This window comes from Aotus nancymaae, unplaced genomic scaffold (assembly GCF_030222135.1).
Source record: "Aotus nancymaae isolate 86718 unplaced genomic scaffold, 86718_ANA_hifiasm-v0.15.2.pri h1tg000028l, whole genome shotgun sequence".
NCBI classification, from domain to species: Eukaryota; Metazoa; Chordata; class Mammalia; order Primates; family Aotidae; genus Aotus; species Aotus nancymaae.
In genome coordinates this window covers 14,625,809-14,642,795 of record NW_026988441.1, presented here as the reverse complement: position 1 = coordinate 14,642,795, position 16,987 = coordinate 14,625,809, and the positions used below count along the sequence as shown (strand labels likewise).

The 16,987-nt window shown below is 55.7% G+C and overlaps 1 protein-coding gene across 4 annotated transcripts; it reads right to left on the bottom strand.

Moving 5' to 3' along the window:
• Nucleotides 1-2,252: 2,252 nt before the first annotated feature.
• LRFN1 (leucine rich repeat and fibronectin type III domain containing 1) lies at nucleotides 2,253-16,269 on the bottom strand. 4 transcript variants are annotated; one of them, XM_064380685.1, is made up of 5 exons: nucleotides 16,199-16,269; nucleotides 13,741-13,773; nucleotides 11,505-11,559; nucleotides 9,282-10,724; nucleotides 2,253-3,964 (listed from the first exon to the last, which is right to left on the bottom strand). In XM_064380685.1, exons 4-5 carry the CDS (start codon nucleotides 10,685-10,687, stop codon nucleotides 3,061-3,063), a joined length of 2,310 nt encoding a protein of 769 aa, XP_064236755.1. In that variant the 5' UTR covers nucleotides 10,688-10,724; nucleotides 11,505-11,559; nucleotides 13,741-13,773; nucleotides 16,199-16,269; the 3' UTR covers nucleotides 2,253-3,060. The 4 variants fall into 4 exon arrangements, with proteins under 4 accessions (XP_064236755.1, XP_012291246.1, XP_012291260.1 ...); XM_012435823.2 differs by lacking the exon at nucleotides 16,199-16,269 and adding an exon at nucleotides 15,897-15,934 and having other exon boundaries at nucleotides 3,061-3,964; XM_012435837.2 differs by lacking the exon at nucleotides 16,199-16,269 and adding an exon at nucleotides 15,897-15,928 and having other exon boundaries at nucleotides 3,061-3,964; nucleotides 9,282-10,727.
• Nucleotides 16,270-16,987: the final 718 nt, after the last annotated feature.

Here is a 16,987-nt window from a genome sequence, read left to right as displayed (position 1 = left end):
TCAATAAGCCTTTGTCAAGTGAATGAGAGACAGTATTCCCAATGGTTCTGTGTGCAGGTTGGAGGCAGAGCTTTCCAGTCATGGCTCTGCTGTTAACTGGCTTTGTGATCTTGGGCATGTTCCTTAACATCTCTGAGCTTCAGTTTTCTCATCTTGAAAATTGTGTGCACACACTGCATATATCTGTGCAGGCTTTAAATGCAATCATGCTTATTATCGGAGTAACCCTATTTCCTGACCATTATGTGCCATGCACTGGGTTGCATTTTTTTTTTTTTTTTTTTGGAGTGCAGTGGCACAATCTTGGCCCCTTCTGCCTCCCAGATTCAAGCAATTCTCCTGCCTCAGCCTCCCAAGTAGCTGGGATTACAGGTGTGCACCACAACACCTAGCTAATTTTTGTATTTTCAGGAGAGACAGGGTTTTACTATGTTGGTCAAGCTAGTCTTGAACTCCTGACATCGTGATCTGCTGGCCTCAGCCTCCCAAAGTGCTGGGATTACAGGCGTGAGCCGCTGCACCTGATGGATTGCATGCTCTTTATCCATGCACCAGGGAGGGTTTGGGAGCACTGCCGTGGCATGAGGGTGGCTGGGCCCCTGGTTGAGGAAGCCTCCTGGCCTGTGATTCTCTGGCGCCTCTGTCCTAGCTGCCTCCCACCCTGTCTGCCTATATCCATCCCCCTCCCTCCTGCTCTGTTTCTATTTCTGTCTTTCTCTCCTCCTCCCCTGGCCTCAGGGGGCCCCTGGCTGGCAAGAAGCCTTCCTCCTTCTTCCCCAGGATCGGGAAGGCGTTGTCACTGCAGGGCCCCTGCAAGGGCTGGGATGTCTGCCCTTCTCCTCCCCCCAGCCAGCTTCCCTTCCCCAGCCGCAGCCCTCAGCCTCACCTGAGAAACTCTCTTCCCATGCCATCCTCCATGCCCTCGGCCGACTTCTTCACCAGGGTCCCTCAGATTCCAGGCAGAGCCACACAAGAACTCTTATCCCTGCGCTCACCAGGCTGGCTGTGGATATCCAAGCTCAGCTAAAGTCATGGGGGCCATTCCCCAGCCTCACACAGACTCCAGAGGCAGCATAGTATAGGGGTACAATCAAACTTCTAGCCCCGCTATTTATTCATGTGGGGGATGGAGGGACTTGGGCAAAGGACTTCATCTCTCTGTGGTTTGGGTTCTTGTCTGTAAAATGGGACCAAGGATATCTACCCTACTCCACTGAGTTGTGAGGTGTCAGAGGATGGAATGAATATTCAATAACTGCTCAGCAGTAGAGTGCTGTACTTAAGAGTATTGAAGGAGTTCAGGGAATGTCACCCCGAAATATGGCACCCTGCTTTGCTGATTATCTTAAAGGCACTTCGAGATCAGCAGATGCTGGAAGAGGCTTTCCTCTGATGTCTTCTTATCTGCCTAAAGACCAGACCCACCAGAAAGAACACAATTGCCTTCTGTCCTCTCCCTGACATTTCATTGTCTTTAACAGGAAAAAAGACAGGGAAATGTAACCACATCTGGACGGACTTTGTCGCAAGAAATTATCTGGCAGGCTCAAATTCCAGAGACATTTACAAGCTAATTTCTCTCTCCTGGATCCATTCATTTTCTCAAAAATCATTTACTACCCCTCAAAATTGCCTACTTTTCCCCATCTCCCCTCTCCCTATGAAGAAAAGCATACAAGCATCTAAACTTCACTGGGTTATTGGGTAATCACTTTCCTGTGATTTTCCCCAGCACATGTTAATAAACTCCATATGCCTTTTCTTTTGTTAATCTGTCTATTGTCAGCCCATTCTAGTGAAATTTCAGAGAGTGGAGGAGAAGCTGTCTTTTCACTTCTACAGCACGGCCTCAGAAGTCAATCTGCCCGCCTTTTTAAATCCCAGTTTTGCTATCTTGGGCCAGTTATTCAACTTTTCTGGGCTGAAATTCCCTCATCTGGAAAACAGGATAATAATACCAATGTCCAAGTGTTGTCGTGAGAATTAAATGACTTAAATGCTTTGTACGTAGTAAGTATTCACTAAGTGTTAGCTATTATGATCATTTTATTTTTGTGATTATTCCCCACCTCTAAGTCTCTCAGAGGATAGAAGCCTGTCTGCCAGTCTCCCCCAGCCCCAGTTAGTCGTCTTCCTTCAGTCTCACTTCGAGAACTTATACTGCAATCTAGGTCACCCTCCCCACACACACACCACACACACACACACACACACACACACACACACACACACACACACAGGTCAGCAGGGCCTCAGACACAGAAAAAAGTTTAATTCTGTTGCGGCGGAGGGTCCCGGCTCCGGTAGGGGAATTTGGTTTTGGATTTTGTTCATGTGGGGATTTATTTGGGAGAGTCTGGTCCTTCCAGTGGGACCTGCCCGGGAGAATGAGTAAAGGGAAGAAATCAGGAGAGACAGGGAGGCTAGACAAAACCAGGGAGGGCCAGGGGAGAAGAGACGACGGGACGGAGAAAGGAGAGGCAAATAGGGAAGAACAGGCGCAACAGACAGACGACAAGAGGGCCAGATAGAGACAAACGAGGGAAACAGAGAAAGAGGGACCCAAGCCAGACCCGACGGGACCAGGGATGTGAGAGCGGTAGGGGTGGAGGGCTTTGGAGGCCGCCGCGGGACAGAATAGGATCTAGTCCAGCCAGATACAAGAAATGGGCCCCTTGCCCCGGCCCCGGGTGCCGGGCTGGGGGAGGGGGCTCGTGTCTCAGTGCTGCAGTGTCGGGGGGCCCTGCCCCTCCCCGCGCTTCGCTGTGTAAGGCACCGGCTCCAGCGAGGTCCGCGAGCGCGCGGGGGGAGGGGTAGGAGGGGGTCGAGGAGTCCGTGGGGTAGGGGAGGCCGGCAGCCAATCCCCGAACCCCGCCCTGGGCACGGGGGCGTGGCCTCGAGCCGCAGCCCGAGACCGCCCCGCCCACTCCCGGGAGCAAGGGCGCATCTCCACTTCGGTCCGACGTCTTAGCGCGGCGCTTTCTCCCAGTCCCGCCCCAGCGTCTGTGCGGCTGGGCATTTGGTCTGCGGCACCCAGGCGTCCCGGCGCCCGTCCGCCGCTCACACGGTACTCTCCAGCATCCACTCGGTGCTGGTGAAGGCCAGGCGCGCCCTGGCGGAGCCCAGCCCTAGGTCTTCATCCTCCCCGGCCGCGCCCCCTCCAGCCCCGTCCAGGTGCGGCGTGGACCGGTGGCGCTTTGTCCGCCGGGCGCGGCGCGGGTAACTGTGGCTCTGGAATAGCGCCCCGTAGTCCCCGTCGAACGAATAGCGCTGCTGTGGCCTCTGCCGGGCCGCAGCCCCCCCAGGAACCAGAGCTAGAGTAGGGGGCGCCGAGGTTGGCGGCCCCAGGGCGCCGGATCGGCTCCTTCGTGGGCCCACTGCGGCCCGAGACTCCTCCCCGGAAGTTTCCTCGGATGGCAGCAGGCACAGCGAGGTGGCTGAGCCTCCCAGAGAACGTCCAAGGACTGCCTCCGTCTCTGCGGATGCCGCCTCGGCCGCCATAGCCTTGGACTCGACGGCGACAGTGGGGGCGGCTGGGGACTCCACCTCGCGCAGCGCCTCGTAGCGGTCCTGGGCAGGCAGGGCAGGGGCCTGCGCCGCGCCTGCGCCGTTGGTCTGCGAGCACACGTGGCTGACCCGCGGGGGCGACCTGGAGCCCTTGACGCGACGGCTCTCCCCGTCGCCGTACACCTTGTAGCGAATCATGAGCAGAACGATGAAGACGAGGACGGAGGCGACGATGACGCCCCCAATGGCGATGATCATGGTGCCGCCCAAGAAATGGGCCCTCAGCGGGCGGCAGGGTGCGGGATCCCCAGCGGTGGTGAACTGCACGCAGCCCACCACTCGTGTGGCCGGCAGTGCGGTGGCCCCGTCGTCGTAGACCGCCAGCACGCACAAGTCGTAGGCGCGACCCGCCGCCAGGTCATTTACCAGGAAGGTCTGACTGGTGGATGGGATCATCCTGCAGGAGGGGGCGGGGTCAGGAATGGGTTAGTCCCACCCCTAGCCACGCCCCTTCGCTTTATGCCCCGCCCATGGTGAGCAGTGGGGACTAAAGCCTGCTACCAAAGTCTCACCCACTACTGAGACAACAGCAGCAATTCAAGCCCCGCCTTTATCAACATATTCCCACCCTTTCAGGACCCCTCATCTGTATGCCCCGCCCTCAGACCCACCTCCCGGCTGCTCTCGTCACCCACTGGGACAGTATATCTGCCATTCGTGGTCCCTCGTCTTCATATTCCGGCCCCTGCAGTGGGGGATATGGCTTTTAAGCCCTGTCCTCAAGGGACATGCCCCCTAGCTCTGTCTCACTCCTGCTAGGATATCTGCCACTCAAGGTCCTTCATCTAGGCATTTCTACCTCAAAACTGGGCCAATGCTACTGGCCACCTCCCTTTTCTGCATCCTCCATGCCTCACTCAGGTAGACACTAAGGTCAACTCACAATGCCTGTCATATTCCTACTGGAACAATGGATGCTCTTCTAGTTCCTCTTTTATACATATTCGTACCTTTCAGGGAAAACCATGATGCAGGTCACTCCCCTCATCTGCATGCAGCACCTTTAAGTAAAACATCTAGCTTTGGCCAGGCACTGTGGCTCACATCTGTAATCCTAGCACTTTAGGAAGCCAAGGCAGGTGGATCACCTGAGGTTAGGAGTTCGAGACCAGTCTGGCCAATATAGTGAAATCCCCTTCTCTACTAAAAATACAAAAGTTAGCTGGGCATAGTGGTGCATGCCTGTAATCCCAGCTACTCAAGAGATTGAGGCAGGAGAATTGCTTGAATCTGGGAGGTAAAGGTTGCAGTGAGCTCAGACTGTGCCATTGCGCTCTACGCAGGGCAACAAGAGAGAAACTCAGTCTCAAAAAAAAAAAAAAAAAAACTCTAGCTTTGTCTATGTCCTGGCACAGTTTCCAAGTCCCTTGACTACATGTTCCCCACATTGCTACCGGCCATTCCCCAACCAATTGAACTGTGGCTTCCAGGCACACCCCACAACGGCCCACTAGGGATGGTTCCCCTACTGTGTGTAGGCCACATCCAGGCTGCAGGCCCTGCTCCTTGTCCAGATATTAAAGGCAACCACCTCATATGTTCCTGTGCCACCAAAAGTCACCAAATCACGCTACCAGAAGTTTCTTCCCTAAAGGGGTCAAATGTAGCCAAGCACACATCATACTCCTTTCTTGCTGCAGGCCTCTCCCATCGAATGAGGGCTAGTGTAGAGAAGTGGTTAAGACGACAAAGTCTGGCGGCCAGACTGCCTGGGTTTGAGTCTCTCCTCTGCCATTTGCTAGGTCTGTGACCTTAGGCAAGTTTCTCTGTTGTTTCATTTCGTTCGTTTTGTTTGACGCAGAATCTCGCTATATCAGCCAGGCTGGAGTGCAATGGCGCAATCTCGGCTCACTACAACCTCTGCCTCCCAGGTTCAAGCGATTCTCCTGCCTCAGTCTCCTGAGTAACTGGGATTACAAGCACCCACTACCATGCCTGGCTAATTTTTGTATTTTTAATAGAGACGGGGTTTCACCATGTTGGTCCAGGCTGATCTCAAATCCTGACCTCAGGTGATCCATCCACCTTGACCTCCCAAAGTGCTGGGATTACAGGCATAAACCACCATGCCCGGAGACCTTCTCCAAGTTTCTTAACCTCCCTGTGCCTCCTTTTCCTCAAATGGGGATGATAAGAATTCCTACATCCTAGAGATGGTGTGAGGAATGAATGAGTTAACATAGCCAGGGCCTGGCACTTAGTGATATCACCATTAGCTTGCATCTCGCCCTGTGTTGGCCAGTAACCCTGCTGTGGCTCACACTGTCCAGCCCACTGCATTCCTCCTATCTCTAAGACCCACCCCTCCAGAGGACCATTCCCACTAGGCCTTGGCCCTCTTCTCTTCTGTTGAGCACATCCCTTCTACACTGTGGGCCATGTTCAGCCTCAGCTAAACCTGGACTGCCCGGTCCACATTGATTTGCATGGCTAGGATGCAACCTCACCAGCTCTCTTCTCCTGTAAAGACTTTTAGTGGATACCTGGAGACAAGGACCACCCCTTCCACTTCTCGAGACCATGCAGAACAAGCTCCACCCCTTCTGACAGGCCATACCCCCACCTCAATGGGCCTGCTTCTCTCTCCGATGCTTCCCGTTCCCCTCCAGCAGGGCCACCTTCTGGCCCTGAAGCTCCACCTCTGTCATCCCACCTCCAGGAGGTTCCCCAACTACCAAGAGCCACCCTCCAACCAAAAGACTTCCAGTCAGGGCCCCTCCCCTTCATAAAGGTCCACCCACTTCTCCAACTCCACTCTACCCACCCCTGCCTGCCATTTCAGAGACCACTGCCACTCACCCCAGCCACCCTCGGCTGCCCTGGCTTTAAGCCTTCCTCTTCCTCTCCTGATCTCTCCTCTCCAGAGCCCTGGATTCCACTTGCTCCTTCTCCTAAATAACCAGTGGCTAGGGGCTTCCCCCACCCCTTTTCAAGGACAGAGGCTGACTCCTTAAGAAAGCTTGAACCCCTGGGTCTCTAATTGGCTGCAAAATCCAAGCAAGCAGCTAAGCAGGCTTCTGGTTGGCTGTCACCTCCGCCCGTGACAGCATGAGGAAGTTAACCCCTGCAGCACCATAGCATAGGAATCTGCAATGGGGGGTGGAGAACTGGAACTGGGGCCCTACAGGGAAGAGGAGAGTTCCAGGGTCTGTTGCCCAGCTGGGGACAGGGGGCCATCCACATCTGCATCCATGCAGGGTCTGGGGGCTTGTGAATTTCCCCGACCCTACCACGTGGTGGCCATGGGTCAGAGCAAAGGAAAGAGAGGGACAGAGAAGTGGAGAGTCACAGAAGCTAAGAATTATTTACAGAAATATATTAATCCATCTCCCCTCCCAGCAGTGGGTGCTCAACAAATGTGTGTCAGTGTAAAAAAGGACAGCTTTGCTACTTTCTGTGTGACCTTGGGCAAGTGACATCCCCCACTGAACCTCAGTTTTTCTGTCTGTGAAATGGAGAGGAGGGTCATCGCGCCTTCATAGCAGAGTTGGGAAGATGGAATGAAGTAGCAGGCTCGGAAGCTCCTTGTGAAGCTTTTTGTTTTGTTCACTTGTTTGTCCCAGTGTTTGTAAAGCTGGGCCAGGACCTAATCTATCTCAGTAGACCCGGGGCCCAGCACAAGACGGGCACATGGTAGGCATCTACTCAGTGTGTGGTGACCAGAATCAAAGAGAGGGAAATGAGGAAGACAGAGACAAAGGAAAGGAGAGGCGTTTTTTTGAGAGGGAGTCTATCTCTCTCGCCCAGGCTGGAGTCCAATGGTGCGATCTCCACTCACTGCAACCTCTGCCTCCCAGGTTCAAGCAATTTTCCTGCCTGAGCCTCCCAAGTAGCTGGGATTACAAGTGCATGCCACCACGCCTGGCTAAGTTTTGTATTTTTAGTAGAGACAGGGTTTTGCCATGTTGGCCAGGCTGATCTTGAACTCCTAACCTCAAGTGATCTGCCAAACTCAGTCTCCCAAAGTGCTGGGATTACAGGCATGAGACACTGTGCCTGGCCAAGAGGCATTTTTTCATTCAACCAACACTGGGAAGCACCTACTATGCACCAAGTCCATGGCCAAGAGAACACTGGAAAGGTGGAGATGGAGGCCAAGAGGCAGGTTTCTGAGCTCTGACAGCCAGCAGCTGGGGCTCCCCACAGGTAGGGAAATCGCTGCAACCCCTCTGGCATCTCCAAGTGAAGCCAAGCACAGGACTGAAGCATTCAGCAGGTGCTCTACAATGTGCATGAGGGAGGCAGAGGTAGAAGGAGAGACGTCCATGTGCCTAACAGCCATTTATCAAGTGCCCACTGTGTGCCAATTCTGTGGCAGACAGCCATACTAAAAAACTACCAAGATGCGTGAGGCACAGCAGCTCACACCTGTAATCCCAGCACTTTGGGAGGCCGAGGCAGGAGGATCACTTTAGCCCAGGAGTTCCAGATCTGGCTGGTCAGTATACCAAAACCTCATCTCTACTAAAAACTTTTAAAAATTAGCCCGGTGTGGTGGTACAAGCCTATAGTCCCAGCTAATCTGAGGAGGCGGGAGGATTGCTTGGAGCCAAAAAGTTTGAGGTTGCAGTGAGCTATGATCAAATCATTGCACTCCAGCCTGGGGTGACAGAGCAAGACCCTGCCTCAAAAAAAAAGCTGAGATGGGGAGACATGGCAAGGTCAAGGACATCACCTACTGTGGAATCCCATGAACTATGAGCTCCCTGAGGGCGGGGACTCGGTCTCTTGTTTCCCTGTGTCCCCAGCACCCAGCTCAGGAGTTGGCACAAAGCAGGGGCTCTATGCATAATGAGGGCAGAGAAGGTAGAGACAGAGAGGTGAAAGCAAGAGAATGAGGAGGTGATGGGAGACAGTAACTCTTCTCTTAAAATATCTGCGACACCATGCTGCCTGTCCACACCAGAGCAATGGCTTCAGACCCAAGGGAGGTTGGAAATAACATATTTTTCTCATATTTTTTGTTTTCTGTTTCTGTAATGTACCCGAAGTGTTGGTACAGTAGTACTGGTATATAATTTATAAGTGTCACTGTAGGTCGGGTGGGGTGGCTCACACCTGTAATCCCAGCACTTTAGGAGGCCAAGGCAGGCAGATCACTTGAGGTCAGGAGTTTGAGACCAGCCTGGCCAACACGGTGAAATCCCGTCTTTATTAAAACTACAAAAATGAGTTGGGCGTGTTGGTGGACACCTGTAATCCCAGCTACTTGGGAGGCTGAGGCAGGAGAATTGCTTGAACCCGGGAGCTGGAGGGCTGCAGTGAGCCGAGATCATGCCACTGCACTCCAGCCTCGGTGATGGAGTGAGGCTCAGTCTCCATAAAAAAAAAAAAGTCACTGTAAATGTGTGTGTGTATTTCACACTCCAAAATGTTTAACTGAAGAAGTGCCCAGTCAGATTGCTCTGAGGAGCAGTGATATTGACTATGAGCCCCATGAGGGTTGGGTTCATGCTGGGCTGGTGATTGTTAGGGCTCCAGTGCCCAGCCCTGGCCTGGCTCATGTAGGTGCTCAGCGAATATTCTGTATAAGCATGAAAAACAGAGACAGTGAGAAATAGAGGAGAGAGGAGAGAGGGCAAAGGAGGGCGAGGACAACTCTCACAGCCATCTAGAACCCTCGCTGAGCAAGAAGGCCAAGGGAATGGGCAGGTGGGAGGGAGGGTCCCCCTGGACTTGGGAGGAGGCCCTGGGATGGCAGCACCCGCACCCACCTGTAGACGAGGGAGTCATCCACGGAGCTGTTGTACTGAACCTGGTACATGCGGATTCCGGGCACCGGCCTCTGGGCTGGCCAGCGGATAAGCACGGAGTTCGAGGTGAGCTCGGCTGCCACGAGCCGACGCTCAGCCGTGGAATCGTTGGCACCCGGCCGGCCAGGCGTGGCGATGTCGGAGGAGCCGGGCTCAGTGAGAGGCGGTGGGGCAGCCGGCGGGGGAGCCATCAGAGGCAGAGGTACCACGCACACCTCCACGGGTGCCGTGGCTTCCCCAGCAGCGTTGGAGGCGATGCAAGTGAAGGTGCCGCTGTCCCGCAAGGTGGTGATGGTCACATCCAGCGTCCCGTCCCCCCGGACCCGGGTCCTGCTGGAGTTCCCCAGCAGCCGCCCATCAGGCGCCACCCAGTGCACCACCGGCTCGGGGTCCCCCACTGCTCGGCAGCGCAGGCTCACCGCCTGGCCCTCCACCACCAGGGCCCGGCCCCCCGCCTGCCGCGTGATCAGCGGGGGCTCACACAGGAACTCCTCCTCGGGGATGGACCAGAAGTAGCGGTCGGTGAGGTGCTCGGGCGTGGCGCACGTCTCCAGGTCGTCCTCGCGGGTCAGCCGCCGCAGCCAGAGCAGCTCACAGTTGCAGTGCAGCGGGTTGCCGCCGAAGCTGACGGTCAGCGGCGTAGGCGGCTTGGGCCCGGTGCCCTGCGACCTCAGAAAGAGCCCATCGGGCGGGAGTTTATGCAGGCGGTTGGAGGTCATGTCCAGGCGGACTAGCTTGTGAAGCTGCACGAAGGTGCCCTCCGCGATGTGGTCGATGAGGTTGTGGTCCAGCGTGAGGGTGTTCAGGTTCACCATCTGGCCCACCGCCTCCCACGGCAGGGCCTCCAGGTTGTTGTAGGACAGGTCCAGGTCCTCCACGGTGGACAGGAAAGCGTCGAAGGCTGCCGACTCCACCCGGCGGATCTGGTTGTTGCCAAGGATCAGGTGGCGCAGGTTGCCCAGGCCACGGAGCTGGTCGCCACGCACCTCCGCCAGGCGGTTGCTGTCCAGGTGCAGGGCGCGGAGCGCGCGCAGGTCGGCGAAGGCACCAGCCGCCACCTGACCGATGGTGTTCCGGGAGAGGGTGAGGTGCACCAGGCTGGTCATGTTGGCAAAGTCTCGGCGGCGCACGGCCGCTATGAAGTTGTCCGTGAGTCGCAGCTCCACCACGCGCCGGTCAATGGCGGGCGGCACAAAGAGCAAGCCGGTCTTGGCACACAGCATGGTCAGTGTGGGCGCCACGTTCTGGCAGATGCAGCGGCCGGGGCAGGGCTGGCCACGAGATGCCCCTGCCCAGAGCAGCAGCAGAAAGGGCAGGGCAGCAGGCGGCGGCGAGAGGAGGGCCGAGGAGAAGGGTCCTGGAGCCATGGTGCAGTGGGAAGGCCGGAGGGGTGGGAGGTGAGACCTGCTGGGGAAGGAGCCAGTTACCCAGGCGTGGGGCTTGGCCACAGGGGACGTCTTGCTACGAGTCAGACCTAGATCCTTCCCCTACCGCCTACAGCTGGGTTCCACAGGATGGCGAGAGGACCCACTATCAGCTATCATCAGCTATTACAATATTTCCATGCTGGGCACAGTAGCTCACGCCTGTAACCCCAACACTTTGGGAAGCCGAGGCAGCAGATCACCTGAGGTCAGGATTTCGAGACCAGCCTGACCAACATGGTGAAACCCCATCTCTTGACCTCGTGATCCACCCACCTCAGCCTCCCAAAGTGCTGGGATTACAGGAGTGAGCCACCGCGCCGGGCCCCCATCTCTAATAAAAATGCAAAAATTAGGTGGGCATGGTGGCGGGCACCTGTAATCCCACCCACTGGGGAGGCTGAAGCAGGAGAATCACTTGAACCAGGGAGGTGTAGGTTGCAGTGAGCTGAGATCACGACGTCGCACTCCAGTCTGTGCGACAGGAGCAAGACTCCATCTTAAAAATAAAAATAAAAATATTTCTATGCTGATTGACAGATTGCCCCTGCCCTTACCTTGTGCGTCCCACCCTCACCTCTGCCCGTCCCATAGCAGCTGCCAAATCTCTCATGATCTCCCAACCAGAGGGGTGATACCTGGCCCAGCCTGGGGCCTCCAGAACCCGCTAAATATTCTAAAAATCACTGTTAACTATGGTTTAAGGCCCTGACTGTCCAAGCCATACTCCCTGGCTCCAAATCCCAGCTCTGATACTCACTAGCTGTGTGACCTCCAGCAAGTGTCTGAACCTCTCTGATTCTCGGTTTCTTCATCTGTAAAAGGGAGATAGAAATGGGCCTTACTTCTGTGAGGATTAAATGGATTGGTGAACATGGCATGCTTAGTGCCTGGCACATAAAATATGCTTATTACATGTTAGCAGTCATCATCATCATCAAGTGCTTAATATGCACCAGGCATAGAACTGTGCCCTATTACTGAGAGGAAGTACTTTGAAATCAAACAGACACAAGTTCAAATCCTGGTTCCCCCTTTGCTAGCTCTGTGACCCTTTAAATCAATGATTTCCCCTAACTAGGTTGTAATTTCTTGATCTGTAAATTGGGATAATAATCCAATCATCTTCGTTCATGTACCACTGAACATGCCTGGCATACAGTAAGTACTCAATAAATGTTAAGGGTTTCCCCCCTCCCACCTCTGGCATTGGCAGGGAGAGTGTGAAAGTGGGAGGGATTGAGAAAAACATATCAGAGTCTTCCAGTTCAGCTTCAAGAAGTCCTTCTCTGAGGTCTGGTTTCATCCTGGGCTCAGCTGAGCTCCCAAGCAGGGCAGACTATTATGCTCACATCTTTGGGTACACACAACACACACACACACTCACACACTCACACACTCACGCTATGTCTCTGCTCCAGGCAAAACCTTCCAGCGGGGATTCCCCCTGCGGCGGCTCCAGCCCACGACATGTCAGTTCCCATCACAACACAGGGTGGGTGGGGGGTAAAGAGGAAAGGATGGGAAGGGGGCGTCCCTGAAACTGTTTTCACCCCACCCTGCCCTGTACCCTAACCCCTGCTGGCCCACCTCCCGGGAATCTGTGTTTGGGGCTATGGCCTTAGGTGGCCTTGATCTTCCTGCCTGTGGGGAGGGCGCCTAGGACTGAGACCCAGAAAGTCATGGAGAGAAGTGAAAAGAGACAGGGAGAAACCAGGGGGAGGGAGAAGTGGACTGGCAAAGAGAGAGAGACAGATTCAGAGAGAGACAGAGAGACAAAAGGAGAATGAGTCTGAAAGGAAGGTGAGCAGACAGAAAACTGAGAGAAGAATGAGACACGGAAAAGAGAGACAGAGACATAGAGATGGAGAGAAAGAGAGAGACACAGTATTAGGGAGACAAGGACAGAGGAGGAAAGAGACAGCGACTAAGGAAGACAATGACCAGGCTGAAGGCAGAAAAAGAGGCTGGATCGGGGTGTCCGACCATCTCTGAGTTCACCCCAAATCTGTCCTTCGCTCCTTCTAGATTGCTGCTCTACAATGTACTGGAAACCCTGGCCTAGAAGGGGGGAGTCCAGAATTAGGAGGCCCGGCTCTGCACCTGTTTGGTGTGGGGTCTCCAGGGTTCAGAACCCCAGTCTATGAAACAGAAGTCCAGCGCCTCGCCTCCTACAGCTGGGGTGGGGCTCCAATGGAGGGAATAATAATAACAATGGAAATGGCTAACATTTATGAAGAACAGTACAGCACTGCAGGACAGATCCACCCCACTGCCTGGGTTCAGACCTCACCTCCCCACTGTGTGACTTTAATCAAGTGACTTCCCCTCTCTGTGCTTCAGTGTGCTCATCTGTCAAATGGGAATAATGGTGGCACCTCCCTCACAGGGTTGCTATGAGGATTCAATGAGATAATATTTTATGACATGCTTAGAATATCTCCTGACAAAGTAAAGACTACATACATGTGAGCTGCTGCTTTTATTATTACTACTATTATTAGTATTAATTTATTATTTTCTCCAGCTTTCTCAGCCACCAGCAGGCCAGGCTATCAGGAGATCTTCCCACACCGATGTGCACACACACACACACACACACACACACAAAATGGGAAAACATATTCATTCAACTCTCTAAATGCAGGGGTCATTTCATGTCTTGACATATTCCTGTATCCTTTACTGATATCATGAGAAAAACCCTGCTTTCCCAACCACCTTAACCATCCTGAGATTGAATGTCTCCTGGCCTGAACCCCCCACCTGCTCCCCACAGCCTCCTAGTCACCACAAGCCCTCACCCAACTATGATGTTCCTGACCTTGTCACCACTCCCCAGCCTTGGGCAGAGCGGTGGGCATCTGGCCCTTCAGGGAACTGTCCTCCCCTGCACTGAAATCCATGCTAGGCAGGGTTCCAGGCCCCCAGATGACTGACAGCAAGCCCCATCTCCCCATATCTCTCTCCCTCTGAAGCCTCATGGCTCTACTCACCTCTCTTCAGGGAGTCAGGGCCTGGGCCAGCACCTGCAAAGGAACAGAACCACCTTGTTAGCATCGTTCTGGCTCTTCTCTGGGTACCAGATCCTGCCTCAGAGACCATCCTGGCCAAGGAAGTCCCTGGTGTGATCACTCTCTCAGTTCTCCTGCTGCAGGTTTTGCATAGTCTCAGAGGAACCCTGAAGTCCTCTCCGGACTCCTAGGAGATTAGGCCTAAGGGCTGTTCACCCTCCAAAGTCCAGGAGACCAGGACTTTAGCCCTTTGTCCTTTGGGGTTTCAGGAGCCAAGAACCCCAGCCCCCTCCTCCCTCAGACCCAAGAGTCTAGACCGACCCCTGGCCCGCCTTTAGAACCCAAGAGTTCACATCCCAGCCCCTCAACTTCAAAGTCTTGAATGGTACCAAGAGCCGGGGAAGGGCCAGAGTTTCCCATCCTTGCCATGATACCATTGCCCACACCAACATGTGTGGCCACGTCAAAACCCACACAGGCCCACAACCCCAGTCTCTACATCCGGATTTCCATGAACATAGCAACAGGATCTGTGTGTTCCCCACCCTCTATGGCACTTGGCCTGGCATATGGACACACTGTGTCCAAGGACCCCAGCGTACCACCACAGGTCATGCCACATGAGCCTCAAACCCACTGGGCCAGAAGTAGGGATAGCCTCGTGCCAGGGCACAGGCACATGTGTCCTTCACATACATGTTTGAACATAGACAAACCCACTCCCCAGAGACTAACACTGAAACACAAACAGACTCACAACATAGATGGTTACATGCCCTCAAGGTTGGCACACCTGCATACAACAACACATGTACAACACTGACTCTCCCCTGCACGTTCACACACATACATGCACAGATACAACAGAGAAACTCATGTGCCCCCTAACAGACAAGCAGGTCCGTGCATCTACAACAGATATACCTTGCACAGTCACCAGCACACAGGGGCACACATGTCTCACAAATGCACACCTGCACAAAGATACACAGGTGCACACTCTTAAATGCCCAGACACACTCATACAACTTCACACATTCCCATGTTGCAAAGTTGATATAGCACCACACCAACAGATACACACCTCACACACACACACACACAACCACAAGCACACAGATATGAGGCTGATCACACTGGAACATGCACACAGACACAAAAAGATCCACCTTTGCAGACATTCCAAGATGTTCACTTATAACAGACACATGGCTCACAAAACAGTCCTGTGATTTACACACTTACAAATGCACACACAATACTGAACCACAGTAGCCTAGTCAATGCTCAGATTCACACTCACACAGTCTTGGACACACATCCCTCCCAGCCCTGAGACACCCCTCCACCACCCCACCTACTTACTTCCCAGGCCCAAGAAATCCTAACATCCCTCCAGCATATTGTCATCCTCTCCCCAAGGCCCCCAAAAAACCAGGGCACAAGCCAGCCCAGAGGTCAGAGTTCAGCAGGTGGAAACTCAGAGGATTTGGGGGTTTGAGTCCTAGATCACCGTTTCAAGGAGATCCTCCCACCAGCAGCCCCAAAGGTCCCCCAGCCTGGCCATCAGGATGGAGGTAACTCAGGCTCCATCTGCAGTTGTCTGGCCAGTGGGGGAATTAGGGTGGGGTGGGTGGGGAAGGGCCCGGTCTTCGTCCCCCCAACCCCCACCTCGGGGCCCATCTGTCCATTTCTCGGCCTGTCATCCCCCCTCCATCTGTCCACCTCCTGGCTGCCCATCCCCCCCCCCAACCACCGGGAAGGGGAAGACATGGCTGCTTCCCCCGAGGACCGCTAAGGACCCCCCAGTTGACATGGACCGAAGGAGCGGCAAACTCCCCTCCCCCAAATCTACACCGAGGCCTGGACCCACAAGGCGCCGAGCCTCAGTCCCCAAGCCGGCAACCTGCCGTGGACTCACAGATACACACCCTCGGAGACATACAACCCGCAAACACACACACACACACACACACACACATACACATACACAAATGGACACCCGAGCGGGCACACCCGGCTCCACAGACCCGGGGATGGACATCCACCCGGACACAAACACCCAGCGCAGCCAGCCGCGCACGCACCAGGGCTGGGGAGGACCCGCACCTGGGCACACAACCCACGCACACACACACCTGCACACAGCCCCTCCGATGGGCGCGCGACAGCCCCCAGACACACAGCAGGAGGGGCGGCCGCTCGGGGCGACACGCGCGCACAGCCGGACACGCCGGCCGGGCTCGACACCCGCGCACACCCGATGGCCACACGGGCAGGGCGCCGCACACGCCGGCGCCGGGCACACACAGGGCCGCGCGGGCGCACGCCGGGCCCGCCGCAGCGCCGCGGACACACACTCGCACGCTCGCACGCTCACACCCGCGCACACACCCGCGCCCCCGCCCGCCGCTCCCGGGCCGCTGCGGGCCGCGCTCACCCAGCCCGGGGGGGGCCCGGGCCCGGTCCCGCCGCCGCCGCCTCGCTCCGCGCCATGGTGGGGGGAGGGCCGGGGGAGGGGGCGCGGTGCCGCGGGGCCGCCTCCCTCCCGCCTCCCGCCTCCCGCCCTCCCTCCCGAGCCGCCGCCGAGCTCCGCCCTCCGCGCCGCCCGCCGCCGCCGCAACGGGGGAGGGGGCGCCGGCCGGTGGGGGCGGCCGGGCGGGGCGGTCGCACACCCAGGATCCCCGCCCCGAACCCTCCGCAGACCCCTCTCCATTGCGGAGCCGCCGCGGACCCGCCCCCGACCCCTCCCCAGCCCCACCCCCAGCCCCGCCGGCCTCCCCCGAGACCCCCCCCAGACCACGCCCCAACTGGCCTGGGTACCACGGATCTCCGTACAGAGACCTCGGATCACGTCCCAATACCCAGGGGGACCTCGGATCAGGCCTCACCTCTTTTGAGAACACAGGCGATGTTCTAGAGCCACCCAGGACCGTAAATCATGCCCTGCTCTCCTGCTTGACCTCAGACTAGCCCCACACACTATCAGGGACCCCAGACCATGCCCCCAAATCCAGAAGAATCCCAGATCATATCTCAGCATCCAAGGGGATCCAGACCACCCCACCAGCAACCCTAAATCATATCCCAACATTCAGATGGACCCTCAGACCACATCCCTTCCCTCAGGGACCCCAGATCATACGCCAACATCCGGGGAGACTTCAGACCATATGTCAGCCTCCAGAGAAATCCCAGATGGTGCCTGACTCCCTTTGGGAACCCAAAT